Raw genomic sequence first — 13,813 nt, 5'->3', positions numbered from 1 at the left:
TAAGAGGATTTCCTACATAGCAAAAACAACTTGGACAAAGTCAGTTTGTTTAAGAGCAGATGTTGGAAGCTTTGCAAGTTTGGTTAAATGCTTATACTTCTACATGAGGATGACTTTGTATGTATTATGTGATTGAGTTTTTTGATTGCATTTTTGGCATTTGTGTGGTCAAAAATGGCATTGATACAAGGTTTTAAGTTCTGGTCCTTGAATATAGCTGCTGAGATCAGTGCTTTATGGTTCCTTATGAGCTGTTGATGTAAACCTGAGTGTGATCAGTGACTGAAGAGCTGATTCTTTTCTGTCATTTATCAACACAGAGTTGTCAAGCTACCCCCTTTCATCTTGTCCATCATAGACAATTAACTTTGTTTTGTGCCCTGGTGCCAGTGTTCCTAATCCATGCTGTTTTGTGGAGGAAGATGTTCTGGGTAGTAAGTGCCTGAGCACAGTTGAGTACATTTTAACTCTTTAAAAATGCCATAATATTGTCTCTCCCTTTTTGTTTTTTTATAGCTACAGCTGCAGAAAACACAGTATTTGCAGTTGGGACAGTCTCGTGGCCAGTACTATGGAGGGTCACTGCCAAATGTGAATCAGATTGGGAACAGTGCCATGGACCTGCCCTTCCAGGTGAGTTTAAAAATCAAGGCTGTAACTTCTTTTTACTGGAGACTGTTTGTAACATGTTGAGAACATAGAAACATACCTTGTCAGATCAGCATACATGTATTAAAACTAAATACTTGAAATATATCATTTTATAGTATAAAAAGCAGGTAGTTCTAGTATGGTAAATCTTGTGTTACCAACATTGGTTTATAATTCTGCTGCTGTAGTTGTAGAGGTCTTCTAGTGGGTGCCAAACTCAAAGCAGTGGCTATCAAAGTGACAGCTTTACTAATGAGTGCATGTGGCCTTGGTCATAAGTGCCAGATATCAAATATGACACTTGCCTACAAAAGCAAAGGGGAAACAAAGCAGTTCAAGGTGTTTCATCCCCAGAGAGCTCTGTGCAATAATAAAGGGGCTCCAGCTGAAGAATTTGGATCTTTATTTAGAAGCACCCTGTGCTTTGTGCTGCTGCTTGCAGCCATGAGGTGCAGCATGTGCTTGGAGCTATTGTGAAACTCGCCAAGCACATGGAGCTTCCTGATGCAACCCTCCAAACCATCCCCAGTACAACTTGTGTTCCAGCTGTACACGAGGTGACCCAGAAAAGGTTGGTGGTGGCAGGCTTAGGGAGCAGGCCATTATCACATGAATGCTTTGTGGAATTTGGCGCAGGTTTTTTGGCACTTTTTGAAAGAGTGAAATGTTTTAATCGGATGTCCTTTGACTAAGTTCTAGGCTCCATTCTTTTGTCTGGCTACTATCAAGGTTTTGCTGTGTGCACGAGCCTATTTTTATCATGACTCCTATATCTAGGAGATTCTTTTCTCCTGATGCTGACTGGCCGCTCTTTACAATTATTTCTGGCTTGCAAGTCTGTTTAGCTTGCATCAAATGGACACTGCCAAGGCAATCCTATGACTTAATTTTTTCCCATTTTATTAGTTAGTGCCGATATTACTGAAATCGAGAATTGAAATCTCCATTTAAGTTCCACTTCTAGGTTGCTTGTCTCCTTTCTATTTTAGGATTTTTCATGACAGCAAACACTATAGTGCCTGAATGCTTGTGAGGGTCTTAAGGGACTTGTGGAGCTTTCTGCTTTTCTGCCTTTTCTGGAATAGAAACTTCTGGCTGAGTGCAAAAAATCTTATGGATGCATGTGTCTCTTCCTTGCCTTCCATAGCACCTCACCTGGTGAAGAGGGGGCAGCTTGCTTAGAGTGGAGGGTCTTCACATGTAGTTGGAATGGTGAATGTGGTCAGGCATGGGTTCATATACAGAAGCTAGTTTCACAGCCAGTATCTCTGTTACTGAAGGCACTTATGTAAGCTCTTGTGCATCTCATCTTGGGCTGTGGCACTGTATAGATCACAGTTTTCTTGGTGGGCAGCAGAGGTTGACATGCTTGTGATGTTGGCAGGCGTAGCTAGTTTTAATCTGTTGATGGATCTTGAGGATTGGGAACAGGACCACAGACTAGGACCCAGTAAAAGACCTGGCCCAGCTGGGACGAGGAGGTGCTGCGTTCTGTGTTGCATCAGTCCTTGTTCATATATTCATTGTGGATGATGGAGCTGAACTCATCTGTTTTGATTCTTACCCTGTTGCATTTGAGCTTTCAACACTTAATCTCCCATCAAAGTTTTTCATTAATTACAAAGTATTTGATCTGTTAGACTTCTTTAACAAAACATGTACCTGGGGCCTAAATTGACCAGTGCGCCTCCAATATACAGCAAATACGCCCTTTTCATTAAAAGTGATTTGTACCAGACACATTTCTAACACCTCATAGTGTCATGTCACCCGTCTTATAAAAGTCACTCACTGTGAAATGGGCAGAAAATGTCATTTTTCCCCCTTTTCCTTATCTGCTGTCCATAAGCATGTTTATAGAGGAAAAAGTCTATAGTGGCTTGACTAGGGCAGTGATTGTCAAGTGGGATTGCACAAGATCCTTATAAGGTGACATATAATATTAGCATTGTTAGGCGTGCAACCACCTACACGTGATTCACAAGATGAACACAGTTTTCAAATAAGAATCCAGTGTGTCAAACACATTCTGACCTGTTGTGGGCTTTTGGAGTTCTTTGCAACAGAAGAATTGCTCTTTTTCTGTAGTCAGAAACTCACTGCAGCAAGCTAGTTTTTGAAATAGGGTGCTGCTAAATTCAGAAAAGTTATGGAAGGTGCCTTGAGTCTACAAAGGTTGAGATCCACTGGTGGTTAGGCTCCTAGTGCCTTTTGGGGTCTCTGGCTGACTTTGTGATCGTGGGCCGTGATTAAGAAATTGCTGTTTCATTTTCCCCAGCACCACTGTTATTGTTCTGACTCCCCAGGGTTTTGTGAAAATTAGTTTTTGTAGTTTGCAGTTCTCTGATGAAAACCAGCCTAATAAAGAGAGGTTATTGTCATTAACTATCCTTAGTTACACATTTTAAATGTATGTAGACAACTGTGTTAATGGGAATTCCTGGAGTGCGAATCTCAGGCAGCAATAAAGCATTACTTTATTCTAGCTGATATTAGGGAATACGATGCAGGCACTGCAATGCTGCGAAAAGCCTTTAATGCAACTCCCTGAGCAGCTGGTGCCTCCACACTCTGCATATTTTGTAGTTGCCATTTGCCATGAATGAAGTCCATAATGACTACCCATTTTAACCAAAATAGCAGTTTATTAGTAATTACGCTTGCTGGCCATTGCTACCATTATCAAGATTTAGTTGGAACTGAAATATAGGACACGTTACAAGATTACAAATGAATTCAAGAGATGACTATAACAAGTTAATCTCTGGGAGATGGTGCTTGTTGCACTTGCCCGTTCTTCCAGAAAATGGAAAGTTCAGTTTTGAAACATAAGGGTCCAGAGTGACTCACCTCTCTTACAAATGATGAAGTTAAAATATGTCGTTGTTTTATATCAGCGCTACAGCATTTCTAGTCTCTGGCATTTATAAGATTCCTGCATTTGAAGCTACAAGGTAGTAAACCTGTCAAGCAGTCTGTTGTGCACGGTGCGACCCAATGCAACCTGCGCGGCGCAGCGGTCTCTGCAGTGAGAGGGGTGGCGATCTGAGCGTCTCGGTTCTTTGCATTTACAGCCCAGCAGAGCTCTGGCAGAAGCCTTTGGAGCAGTTCCTGTCTCTTCGGTAAACAAGCTTTTAGGCTTGTACAAATACATATTTAGCACTGGGGTGGTGTTTACCCAGGTAGATACGTATTTTGGCACATGTGTTGACCCTACGTGCGGTATTCATTTGATGCGCCATCACAGCTCCAACGGAGGAGCTATGGTCTGTCAAATAAATATGAGCTGCTTCACGCATCACCGTGTGAAACGTGCATATTGAGTCCTAGACAGACTCTGTTGCTGGACTTGCCATGATCTGTCGTTTTAATTCCTTCTGGGTTCTGGAGTAAATGGTCTGATGAAAGACAATGTCTCTCTGGCTCTGTCTTGGCCTGTGGTTTAAAGTGGTCTATGAGCATGTGCACTTAACTTGCATGCCAACCTTCAGGGGGAAAAGAAGGGTGGTTAGTAAATGCTGCTTGTCACCAGGGGGCTTTGAGATGGACACGGATAGGTGTTGCTTCTGTTGCTTTCCTCCTCGTTCATCTTGTCTTTATCTTGGAAGTCAGTGAATGTCTTGATACATTTTAAAGGGACACTGAGCTTTCTTTCTCCCTACCTATCTGAGAAAAAAAACTCAATTGTCTTAAGCACTTTTTCATTGGATTGTCTCATAGGGTTTTCCTCAGGGCTCTGATCTCTCATCAGTTTGTGTCCATGGACACGAACCCACTGTGGGTAGAGGAAGGCAGTTTTAAGCACTGCTCTTTTGCTGTGCGAAGGATGGACAGAAGCACATATGTATTGTTCTAGTTAAGTATATTCGATTTAGTTATCAGGTGCCCTCCTGGGATAAGAAATTTAACAAAAGCATATTGGCAAAGATTTAATCCTGAAAGACTGAGGTGATGCTGGAAGAAATCAAAAACCAACCCAGTGGAGCCCGTCAACAGGGCTGTTCTGCCTTTTGGGTACTCATTTGGAAAAGTTGGCAGTTTGGTGGTCTTGGTCTGCCCCTGCCTGTCTAGAGCAGCAGGGGCCAAGATGACATCTCTGCTTGGTCGGTAGGTGGGGACCTGCTTTGTATGAACTCTCGCCCCAAATCCTGTCATTAATAGTGTAATGGGGGGAGAATGATGTGCAGCACATGGGAGTTTGTACCTCAAACCCACTCCGACTTCAGTTTAAGTGGTGGTTTGTGCTCTGAACACATTATATCTGCCTTGGCTTCCATTTGAATTTGGGGCATTCCTGCTCCCGTTGGCCTTCAGAGCACTTATCCACTGAAGTCCAATTCACGCTGGTTTTTGGGTGGCCAGACTGAGGAGGCAAGCGTGCAGTGAAGAGGTCTTTGGTTGTTGTGGGTGGTGTTCTTGTTCTTGACACCGATCCTTTACCAGATATGTTTGGTAGTTGTAGCCAGAGATGTGGGTAGGTACATCTGAAATACTATTTGAAGAGTCTGTTGGATTTTAAATCCTTATGGAACCACAGGTGCCATTAAGAAATTAAATTGACAGATATTACAGCTAGTTACCATTTGTATGGAGAAAAGGCACAAACCAGTTGTTCTGTGCTGGCTCCACACTTTATAAATATGCTTTTCTTAGATCTGGACAATTTCTTAGTGAAGACAGAGAATAGTGGTGCTGGGCAAGGGAATTAACAGCACAAGCACTTTGGTGCTAGTTTTATTAGTGCAGGGTGTGTGCATGTGCCGGGAACAGGAGTGATTTTTGCCAAATAGGAAAGGGTCAAATCACTGGGGCAAGATGTTTCCAAGAGGATATTGTAAATAATAGGACATTTAAAATAAAGCTAAGACTCTAAGAGCAGGAGTTTTCAAATGTCTAAATGGTTGAAACTGGGCAGTTTTTTAAAGATAAATGAGTGTAGGGTCCAGATGGCCTTGTGGGTTGGCAAACAGGGCAGCATGTTTGCTACGTGCAGGACTTGAATGAAGGAGCAAATCTAGGATTTCCAAGCAGATGGAGCTGAGGGAGTCAGCAAAGCTGTTCCTGTTGGCAAGAAGTGGGGGAGTGTGTAGCTTTTCCCAGGTGGCCCACGGACAACTATTGAAGTACGAGGAGAGGCCAGACATTCTGCCTTCACACTTGTGCAGCTGTGCACTGCAGGGCTGGGGGTAATAGAGGAACGCTTGATTGTAGAGTGGGCATGGCTTGCCAGTCTTCCCTGTCTTCAGGCTCTGCAAAATCTGCTGCCAATAAGTAAAACTCTCATGCAGATCTGTGCTTCTGGCGAGATCCGAGGAGGGGACCTGAGTGGCCTGGCTTCCCAGCCCAGCCTGAATGAGATTTTTGAAAATTATATTCAATTCTAATTTTTTTAACGTTTTACTGATCTTTGTTAATAACATGGGGAAGGAAATGCCTTGATGGTTTTGTTTTTTTCATCAGTGTCCCCTTAAGATAATAGATGGTGAGAGGAGCAAGGTGAGAGAAGGCCTTGAGAAACCGAGTTCCTGCCGAGCGTCAAGTGAACGCTAGGAGTTACTGTGCATTCCCTTCCTGCATCTTTTACCTTCCTAGTTGAATTTAATCTGTTTGTCAGCATGTTCCTTCTGGGTGCATGCTGCATGCTACACCAGGGTAACGTAAGCACGCGCTGACCCGCCATCAGTGGGGTTGGAAGGCTCAAAGGTTACTCTCCCTGTTGCTTTCAATTCTGATACTGTAAAGAAGTTTGGGGACTTGAAGTCTGAAAAAAAAAGATTGTTAATTCAGGTGGAATGGCGGTCTGACTCTGCCTCCCCTGTTGCTAACCTCTGTTTTGGCAGGTCATTTTTGGGGGTGTACATTTCCATAGGTTATCCTTTTAGCTGGTTAAAATTGTATTTGAAGGAAAGAGTTGCATGGGATAGTCTGTCCACAGGAGTCAGGTTGGTGTTGATGATGATTATTAAAATCAAAATCCCCCAGTCTTCATAGCACACACAGAATTGGGCCTGACTGGGTTATATTGACCCTGGGCAAGTGGTTTCTACATGCCTTTTTCTTCTGATAACTTTGTGTCTCCTTTAGACCCCTTTTCAGTCGTCTGGATTGGATACAAGTAGAACGACTCGGCATCATGGTCTGGTGGACAGAGTGTACCGTGACAGAAACCGCCTTGGGTCACCACACCGGCGCCCGCTGTCTGTGGACAAACACGGGCGGCAGATATCCTTTGGTTTATGCCTTTGTCAGCATCAATAATATTTCATGCAAGCCTGTTTTTACAATTAGCTTTGAAAAAAACAACCCCCCGCATTGCAGAGAAGGGTGTATATGAGTTAATTTTGGTTTTGCCACTGATTCACAGTGTAACTGTGACATAAACACTTCCATACGGGATCACCCTAGAAGTCCAGTCTACTCCCACAGTCGATTGTCTTAAAGGAACAAGCTAAAGATCCAGTATAGGACAGCTACAGAATAACTTGGTTGGTGGGGAAGTTGTTTCCTAACCACAGGAAGGTAATACCATTTCCCTTTCAAAGCTGTTTTCCAAGCTAATATAGTTGGATGGTGTCATTAGCCCTATACATGGTTAATCTTTCACAAATCCTCCTCTTGCCTTCACTGCATCTCAGTTTCTGTAGCTGTAAACTGGGACAATAGGACTTTGTAACAGGGATCAGCAACTTGCAACCCGTGGGCTAAATCAGATTCTCTTTGCGGGCCTGTCTGGCCCACTGAGCTGAGCCAGCTGTGGTATTTGGCAGTAAGGGAAGTTTGTAGAAACATTTAGTTATTGAGATGCTCTGAAGAGTATGAAAGATGTGCAAAATGGGAGCACTGGTAAGACTGAATCTTCCAGAACTTAAGAGGACCAGGACTGAAGGATTCATTGGATCTAATCACTATTTTTTTTATTGGAAGCTGACTCATATCTGGTTAGCATCTGATAAACATCCTGCCAGCCGTAAGACTTAATTAGCTTGCTGCTTAAAAGGTTGGCTGGCTTTTAAAATGTGACAATACCAGACCGACTTGATAGGGCTAAAGGAGATGAGGGAATGGGGGAGCCCGGAGGGACAGCTCCGCATCCAGAGGGCAGAGGCAGGCCTTTCAGCTACTGGAAATGTGGCTCAAAGCTGCTGATGGCTCTCTGGTTAAGAGGGCCATTGGTTTTTTTTTTTTTTTTTTTTTTTAGGTGAGCTGGTTCCCATCAGGCAAAAGCTATAATACAACTCATAGGCAAGAAGGGAATAGATGTTACTGTTCACGTGGCAAAGGGAGAAGTGTGTAGGTGGAATAAGGTCTGAAGATGTAAATTGCATTAAATTAAGAGGCCCTGCTTACCAAGGCTGCATATTTCATGTCCTGTATAGGAATCTCCTGTCAACCCATGTGTAGAAAGGGGAGCAAGGGGTGCACTTGGTGCAAAATGCTTTCAGCTCAAGGCAGCAGGGTGCCAAGCAAAGGAAAGTGTGACCTCATGGGAGGAAGTTGAGAATCGACTGCAGAAGTGGGGCGAGAGTACTGCTAAATTTGTGTTGTGCCATACATGTAAAGCGGTTCTGCTTCTGTGTTGTCTGGCTTGAACTTTTAAATAGGAATCTCCAATGAAGCCACCATTCACGTGCATGTTATGTTTCAAATGTCATGCTGAAATCAGCATGTCTTCCATAAGAAATGCTCTTCACTTGTCTCAGTTGAGAGCGTGTTGGCTTTAACAAGGTAACTTAAATTATTACTTGGTAAAATAAAAAAAAGGTTTCAAATAGGTCTGTTTTTTAAACAAGTTCCTAGTTTTCTACCCTTAACTAATTGAATCACGTGGACAGTTGTCCGTATGGAACAGTGTATCTGTCCCCTCCATCAGATACAAGTTGGAGAAGGTTAGTGGCATCATTTTATCTATATTAGTATTGGGCCAGGGTTTGGATGCAATGTCAGTCTCTTGATAGGGAAGAAATATGCCTTTATTTTTTCCCCATAGTAATTGGCAGCTCTCAGTAATCTGGATTACCATGATTTTTATTGATTCCAGGTCTTTGTTTTTAGCAACCATATGGATTTTTTAGATGCTTTTCAAAAGGCAACAAAGCAAAAACCTTAAGGTGGATCAGGTCTGACTGAAAAGCTTGCCAGGCTTCTGTCTGCAGGGGTAAGATGCTCCTCACCTTTTAGTTAGAGAGTCTGAGATGTTAGAAGCAGGATTTGTCTCCTATCACAAGCAATGAGAGTCACCTCTTCCCACTCCTCATGTTCCTGCTCCTGCCCCTCGAGGCAAGGAGCACCTGTATTCTTTGCTCACCTGTCTGAAGAGGCTGCATCGTGCAGAAGTGAGTGGTATGGTTTAGGCGTAGGACTGGCAGCTGGGTCTCCTGCAGTTTACTCTGGGCCATAAAACAGACTTTTAGTTTTCTGGTGTCCTTCGCCATGAAACGGGGCAGTGGCTTCTTCATAGACAAGCCCTGAAATAACATACATAATATCGATAAATTGTTCTAAACTATGAAAGTAATGCTTATTATTAAACCAGTACCTTCCAAATGGTTTTCTAACTGTAGCAATTAATTTGTCTTTGCTTCCTGTTAAACTCTTCTATTGAAACACTTATTTAAAACCTGCAATAAATGGTGCTCTGTACAGTTATTTGATTACTTCATTAGAAATTTTTGCCCAGCATCATCTCGGCATAATATTTTACAGTAGCAAAGCGCAGGTTTTCTGAATCGGGTGACATTCCCCTGTGACTCAGAGCATTGTTCATTAGAAAAAATAACGGATTTCTTTCTTTTGTACAGGACCAATTCTGATTCTGCCTTGCATCAGAGTACGATGACCCCAGCTCAACAAGAGTCCTTTTCAGGAGGGTCACAGGACATGCAGCAAAAAAGAGGTAAATGGGTGGAAAAAATGCAAGAGGCTTGAAACAGTTTTGAATATTTTTCATGTGTGGTGGGAGTTGACTAATTACCAGTGCTTCTGGTGCTGGTAGAAATGCCTCCTCAACAGCTTTTAGACTGAACCCAGTAAAAGGCAGAATAGGGTTGGTGCTGAAACAGGCTTCCCATACCCTCTGTTCGCAGGGAATTATACTCCAGAGAGTTTTAACCAAGATTCAGTACCTCAGGGTACCATTAGCTCGGTTGAAGAAAATTGCTGTAATTGACAAGATTTCTTGTGGGTATTGAATTTAATTCGTAGTTCTTGATTATTGGTATATGGCAGACATTTCAGATTGGGTAGTCCCCCAAAGTATTAATCAAGTGGCAAAAAAATCAAATCAAATTAATTCTGCATTTAACATGTTAAAATCATACACATTTTCTTTCCAGTCAATTAATCTAGGCATTTTTTTAAAAAACAGCTGCTCCTCTTCCCAAAACAGAAAGCATCCAACTTTCATTTTGAGAAATATGACTTGATTGTAAACACTGTTAAATGTGCAGGTTCTTAACTCCAAATGCTGTTTATTTTGCAAGTCTAAATTTTTCCATGGCCAGAAGTTGTGGAGCACGGGGAAAGTGCAGTTAGCATGGCTTTTTGCTAAATGTTGAGGGGTGGCTTGGAAACTGCATTTTCCGCTCTAGACAAGCAGTTGTCAGCTACCTGTGCACATGTTGTCAAGCAGCAGCTGTAAGGTATCCAGGAGCAAGATTTTTATCTCATGCTTCCGGGAGTGACATTAAGAAATGTTCAGAAATAATGGGTTACTGCTAATGGTGAGTAACAGCACTGCTAAGCACCTCCCACAATTACTGGTGCCCTCTCCTGGCCCTCACATCTGTTGTCAGCGTGAGAAACGATACTGAAGGCCCACAAAAACATGCCATTCAGATTTACAGACCAGTTACAAAGTTTTATCCCTTGAATACTTGAGAACTCACTGGTCAGGCACATGCATCGTATTCCTCGTTGTGGCTGCTTCTTACACTGTTACCAGAGAGCAGTAAAACATGCATAAAAGGAGTAACAGTTTGCACGTGATGCTGAGGATGTCTACGGTGCTTGTCCAGCTTAGGCTCTGATGCTGTAAGTAGGCCAGGCACACAGCCCCTTCTGTCTGCCAGGAACCCATTTGGGTTATGAAATGCATGGGTCCTTTCAGGGGTTTGTTGTCCTGGTGTAACGTGTCATTACTTGGATAGGGTTCTGTTAATGGAAATCAGTCAAGTGGAAAGAATGTCAGCACAGTGTGGCTTTGCTGCCTGTATGGTGAAACGATTTCCTACTTTGACCTCATATATGTATTGGCACAGATGCGTTTGGTTTCCTGTGTCCCAGGGGAAGAGCCCAGGTTTTGTTTCAGTGGGTTCATATGCAAGTTATATTTTGCTTATGTAAACTACAGCAGATGGAACAGTGGGGCAGCTTTGAAGTGGAGACTGCATGCAATGCTTCATCTATACCTGAGCAGCATAAATTGGATTAGGCCAAAAATGTTCAAAAGTACTTGATAGGGATATCTACTTGGGTTCTTACTCCAGTCTCAGGCTTGCCTTTTCTCTCATCCAAGGCTGGTACTTTAAACTTGGGCTTGCTACCTCCCCCTTTCACTTGAGTAGTAATTTTCTCATACCGTGAGGGCACAAGCCTCAAATTGATCGAGTTTAATAGTTCTCCAGTGCCTTTCCACAAATCACCAGCTGAGCATGCCCAGCATAGGCCAAGCCCTTGAACTAACTTTTCAATGAAGACCTACATGGAGCCCCGTATTCAAAACTGACTTGTGCACTTAGCTGAAATCTCATGGAGAGTTAATGTAGTTTTGGCCAAGTCACTTATGTGCCCTTTTGAATGTTACCTCACCTGAAACATTTGAAACAAGTTTTTTAACATTGGGATGTACTGATTTTGGCTTTGTTTTCTAGTCTTATTGTTGACTGTCCCTGGAATGGAGGAAAGCTCATCTGAGACGGACAAAACCCTCTCTAAACAAGGATGGGACACTAAAAAGGTAACAAACCTCACTTCTTAGCATGTTGTAGATACCTTGCTGTCGAAATTGAATTGTATAAATCTATTTAGGTAAAGAAGCACTTTAAAAAGTAATATTGAATTGGTCTGGGCTCTGCTTGCCAAGACTTGCATTGAAATTCAGCAACAAATTGTCTGAAATTAGACCAGGGCGCAGCATCTCTATGGATGTGACGTCTGACATAGGTGATTTGTCTCCGGGGTGGCAGGGGGAAACTCCAGCATTTTAAACTTGTGCTTTGGTAAACTGATCAATGCAAAATGATTCCCATGTGTTTTTGTTTTAATATGTTTTTTTTTGTAAATGGTAAGTCTTTGTGCATGAGCTTTATTAGTAGGTTGGCTCCTTATTCAGTTTCTTAAAAAAAACAAAAACCTGACAAAATCAAAAACCACACAAATTTTTTTCTAATGTTTGTCAGGATTTGACAAATCCTAGGAAACTTTAAAGTGAAGGCTAATATGTTGTCCTTTGCTTTTGCTATGTCATTAAGGACACAAAGGAATAACATGAATGAAATATAGGATGAAAAGCTTCTTCCATCATCTTTTCAAATGGAGAAAACAGCTTTACTGCAATAATGCACTCTGCCCCCACTTGTGTCTCTGCTCTTGTGTTCTGTTACTCATTCTTTTCACTCTGCCTCTGAATTCCTGCCTCGCTTCTGTCATAGCCTCTCTCTGGCATTTCTTAAGACAGCTGTAGCACCAAAACAATGATTAGTTTTCTGATATTTATAAAGCAAATGGTAAAGATTCTGAAACTTAAGTGATTTGGCTTTTGAAAAGCTACTATTGTCTCCATATTTCCTGCTTGAGCCTAATTTCTAGAGCAAGAAACATAGCACTGGTAGCATCTGCTGTTCGCATTTGAAATTTTTATTGTTTTGGAGTTCAGGCAGTCCTATGTGATTGAGCTCTGAGGTTTTTCCAAAGTTAGTAACATATCTCAAAGAACCAAGTGAGTGAGAGTTTTGGTTTTTGGTTCATCGGGTTCTCAAAACTCCGGCTGAAGTAATAACTTCCAGGAGCTGCACTATACGCTTAAAAGTGTTTTCAGAGTTTCAGTGGAGCTGCTCAGCATGGCAGTTTCCCCTTTTCTTCTCTTCATTACTGTCTCTCTACTTGTCTGTGGAATTTTATAATGTGGTTTAGCAGCTGGTTTCTAGTGAATGTAATTAAAAAAAAAGGGGGGGGTATGCAGTTGACTAATCAAGTGATTGCATGTGACATGGGGAGCAGATCCTTTTATTTATGCAAGTAGCCGGTTCTCCGTTACGATCACAAGAGCTGACTTCTGCCATCATGTGAGATTTTTCACATGAGGAACCTTGGAAGTGACATTGTTGGGAATACTGTAAGGCTCTTTTATGAACATGAATAATGCAGCAGTTGTCCTCTCACAAAAAAAATAAGTCAGGGGTAGAAAGAGACAGATTTTTCCCAACCTAGTGAAACTAACAGCAAATCCAGAGGAAAAGTCTATTTCTGTAGGTGCTGTGAGAGTATCTGATTAGCTAGAAAATGGGAGTATAGTACTCACCCCAACGGGTGATCACAAGCCCCTTGTTTTTAATAACTGTTCTCTTAAAACAAAGATCTGCTAGCAAAATCAATACTACATTTCATGATAGCATTTCTGATGAAGGTGGTTGAAACATTTCACTAAAATATACCCTGCTGCTGTTCGTGCAGTCTGAAAACAAAATGTGACATGGAATGGAACGAGTGCCAGAGATCAAAATGGAAATGCTGTGGCTACAAACATTTAGCATCAGACTGTGTATCCTGAATTGCGAGATTTATGGAGCCGTGCCTCTTGCAGGCTTCTGGAGTAGCATTAGACTCGTTGATTCTTTCCCTCCGTATGAAAGCTGCTGTGCTGTGGAGCTTTTGGACTGTGACGGCACAGTACTGGAACATCAGAAGAGCACAGATAGCTCATTAAAGTTTTGTTGATGAAACCAGCGCTTTTTTGAGTGCTGCTGCTGCTCTTTTTTTAACTGTATTTTGAGGTCTGGGGATTGTAGGCTGTTGTTCATGTAGTTTCATAGTTTCATAGTAGCTAGAGTCGGAAGGGACCTAGGAAGATCATCTGGTCTGACCCCCTGCCTTGGCAGGAAAGAGCACCGGGGTCAGATGACCCCGGCAAGGTGCTCATCTAACTTCCTTTTAAAAATCCCCAGGC

General features: G+C 42.3%; 1 protein-coding gene across 4 annotated transcripts in view; it reads left to right on the top strand.

The window, feature by feature from the left end:
- CRTC1 (CREB regulated transcription coactivator 1) overlaps window positions 1–13,813 on the top strand; it is a 59,477-nt gene that overhangs the window by 19,694 nt on the left and 25,970 nt on the right. For all 4 annotated transcript variants that reach the window (XR_002101793.1, XM_019538350.1, XM_019538352.1 and 1 more), the window contains exons 2-6: window positions 517–633; window positions 6,736–6,873; window positions 8,476–8,537; window positions 9,450–9,544; window positions 11,520–11,605. Coding sequence is in view for 3 of the 4 variants with exons in the window: in XM_019538350.1 (XP_019393895.1) it covers window positions 517–633; window positions 6,736–6,873; window positions 8,476–8,537; window positions 9,450–9,544; window positions 11,520–11,605 (498 nt within the window). In the remaining variant the exon portion in view is untranslated. The remainder of the gene's footprint in view (window positions 1–516; window positions 634–6,735; window positions 6,874–8,475; window positions 8,538–9,449; window positions 9,545–11,519; window positions 11,606–13,813) is intronic.

The sequence above is a fragment of the Crocodylus porosus genome, unplaced genomic scaffold (genome assembly GCF_001723895.1).
Source record: "Crocodylus porosus isolate Cpor-Errol unplaced genomic scaffold, CroPor_comp1, whole genome shotgun sequence".
Taxonomy (NCBI): domain Eukaryota; kingdom Metazoa; phylum Chordata; order Crocodylia; family Crocodylidae; genus Crocodylus; species Crocodylus porosus.
This window is presented reverse-complemented; position numbering and strand designations above follow the sequence as displayed.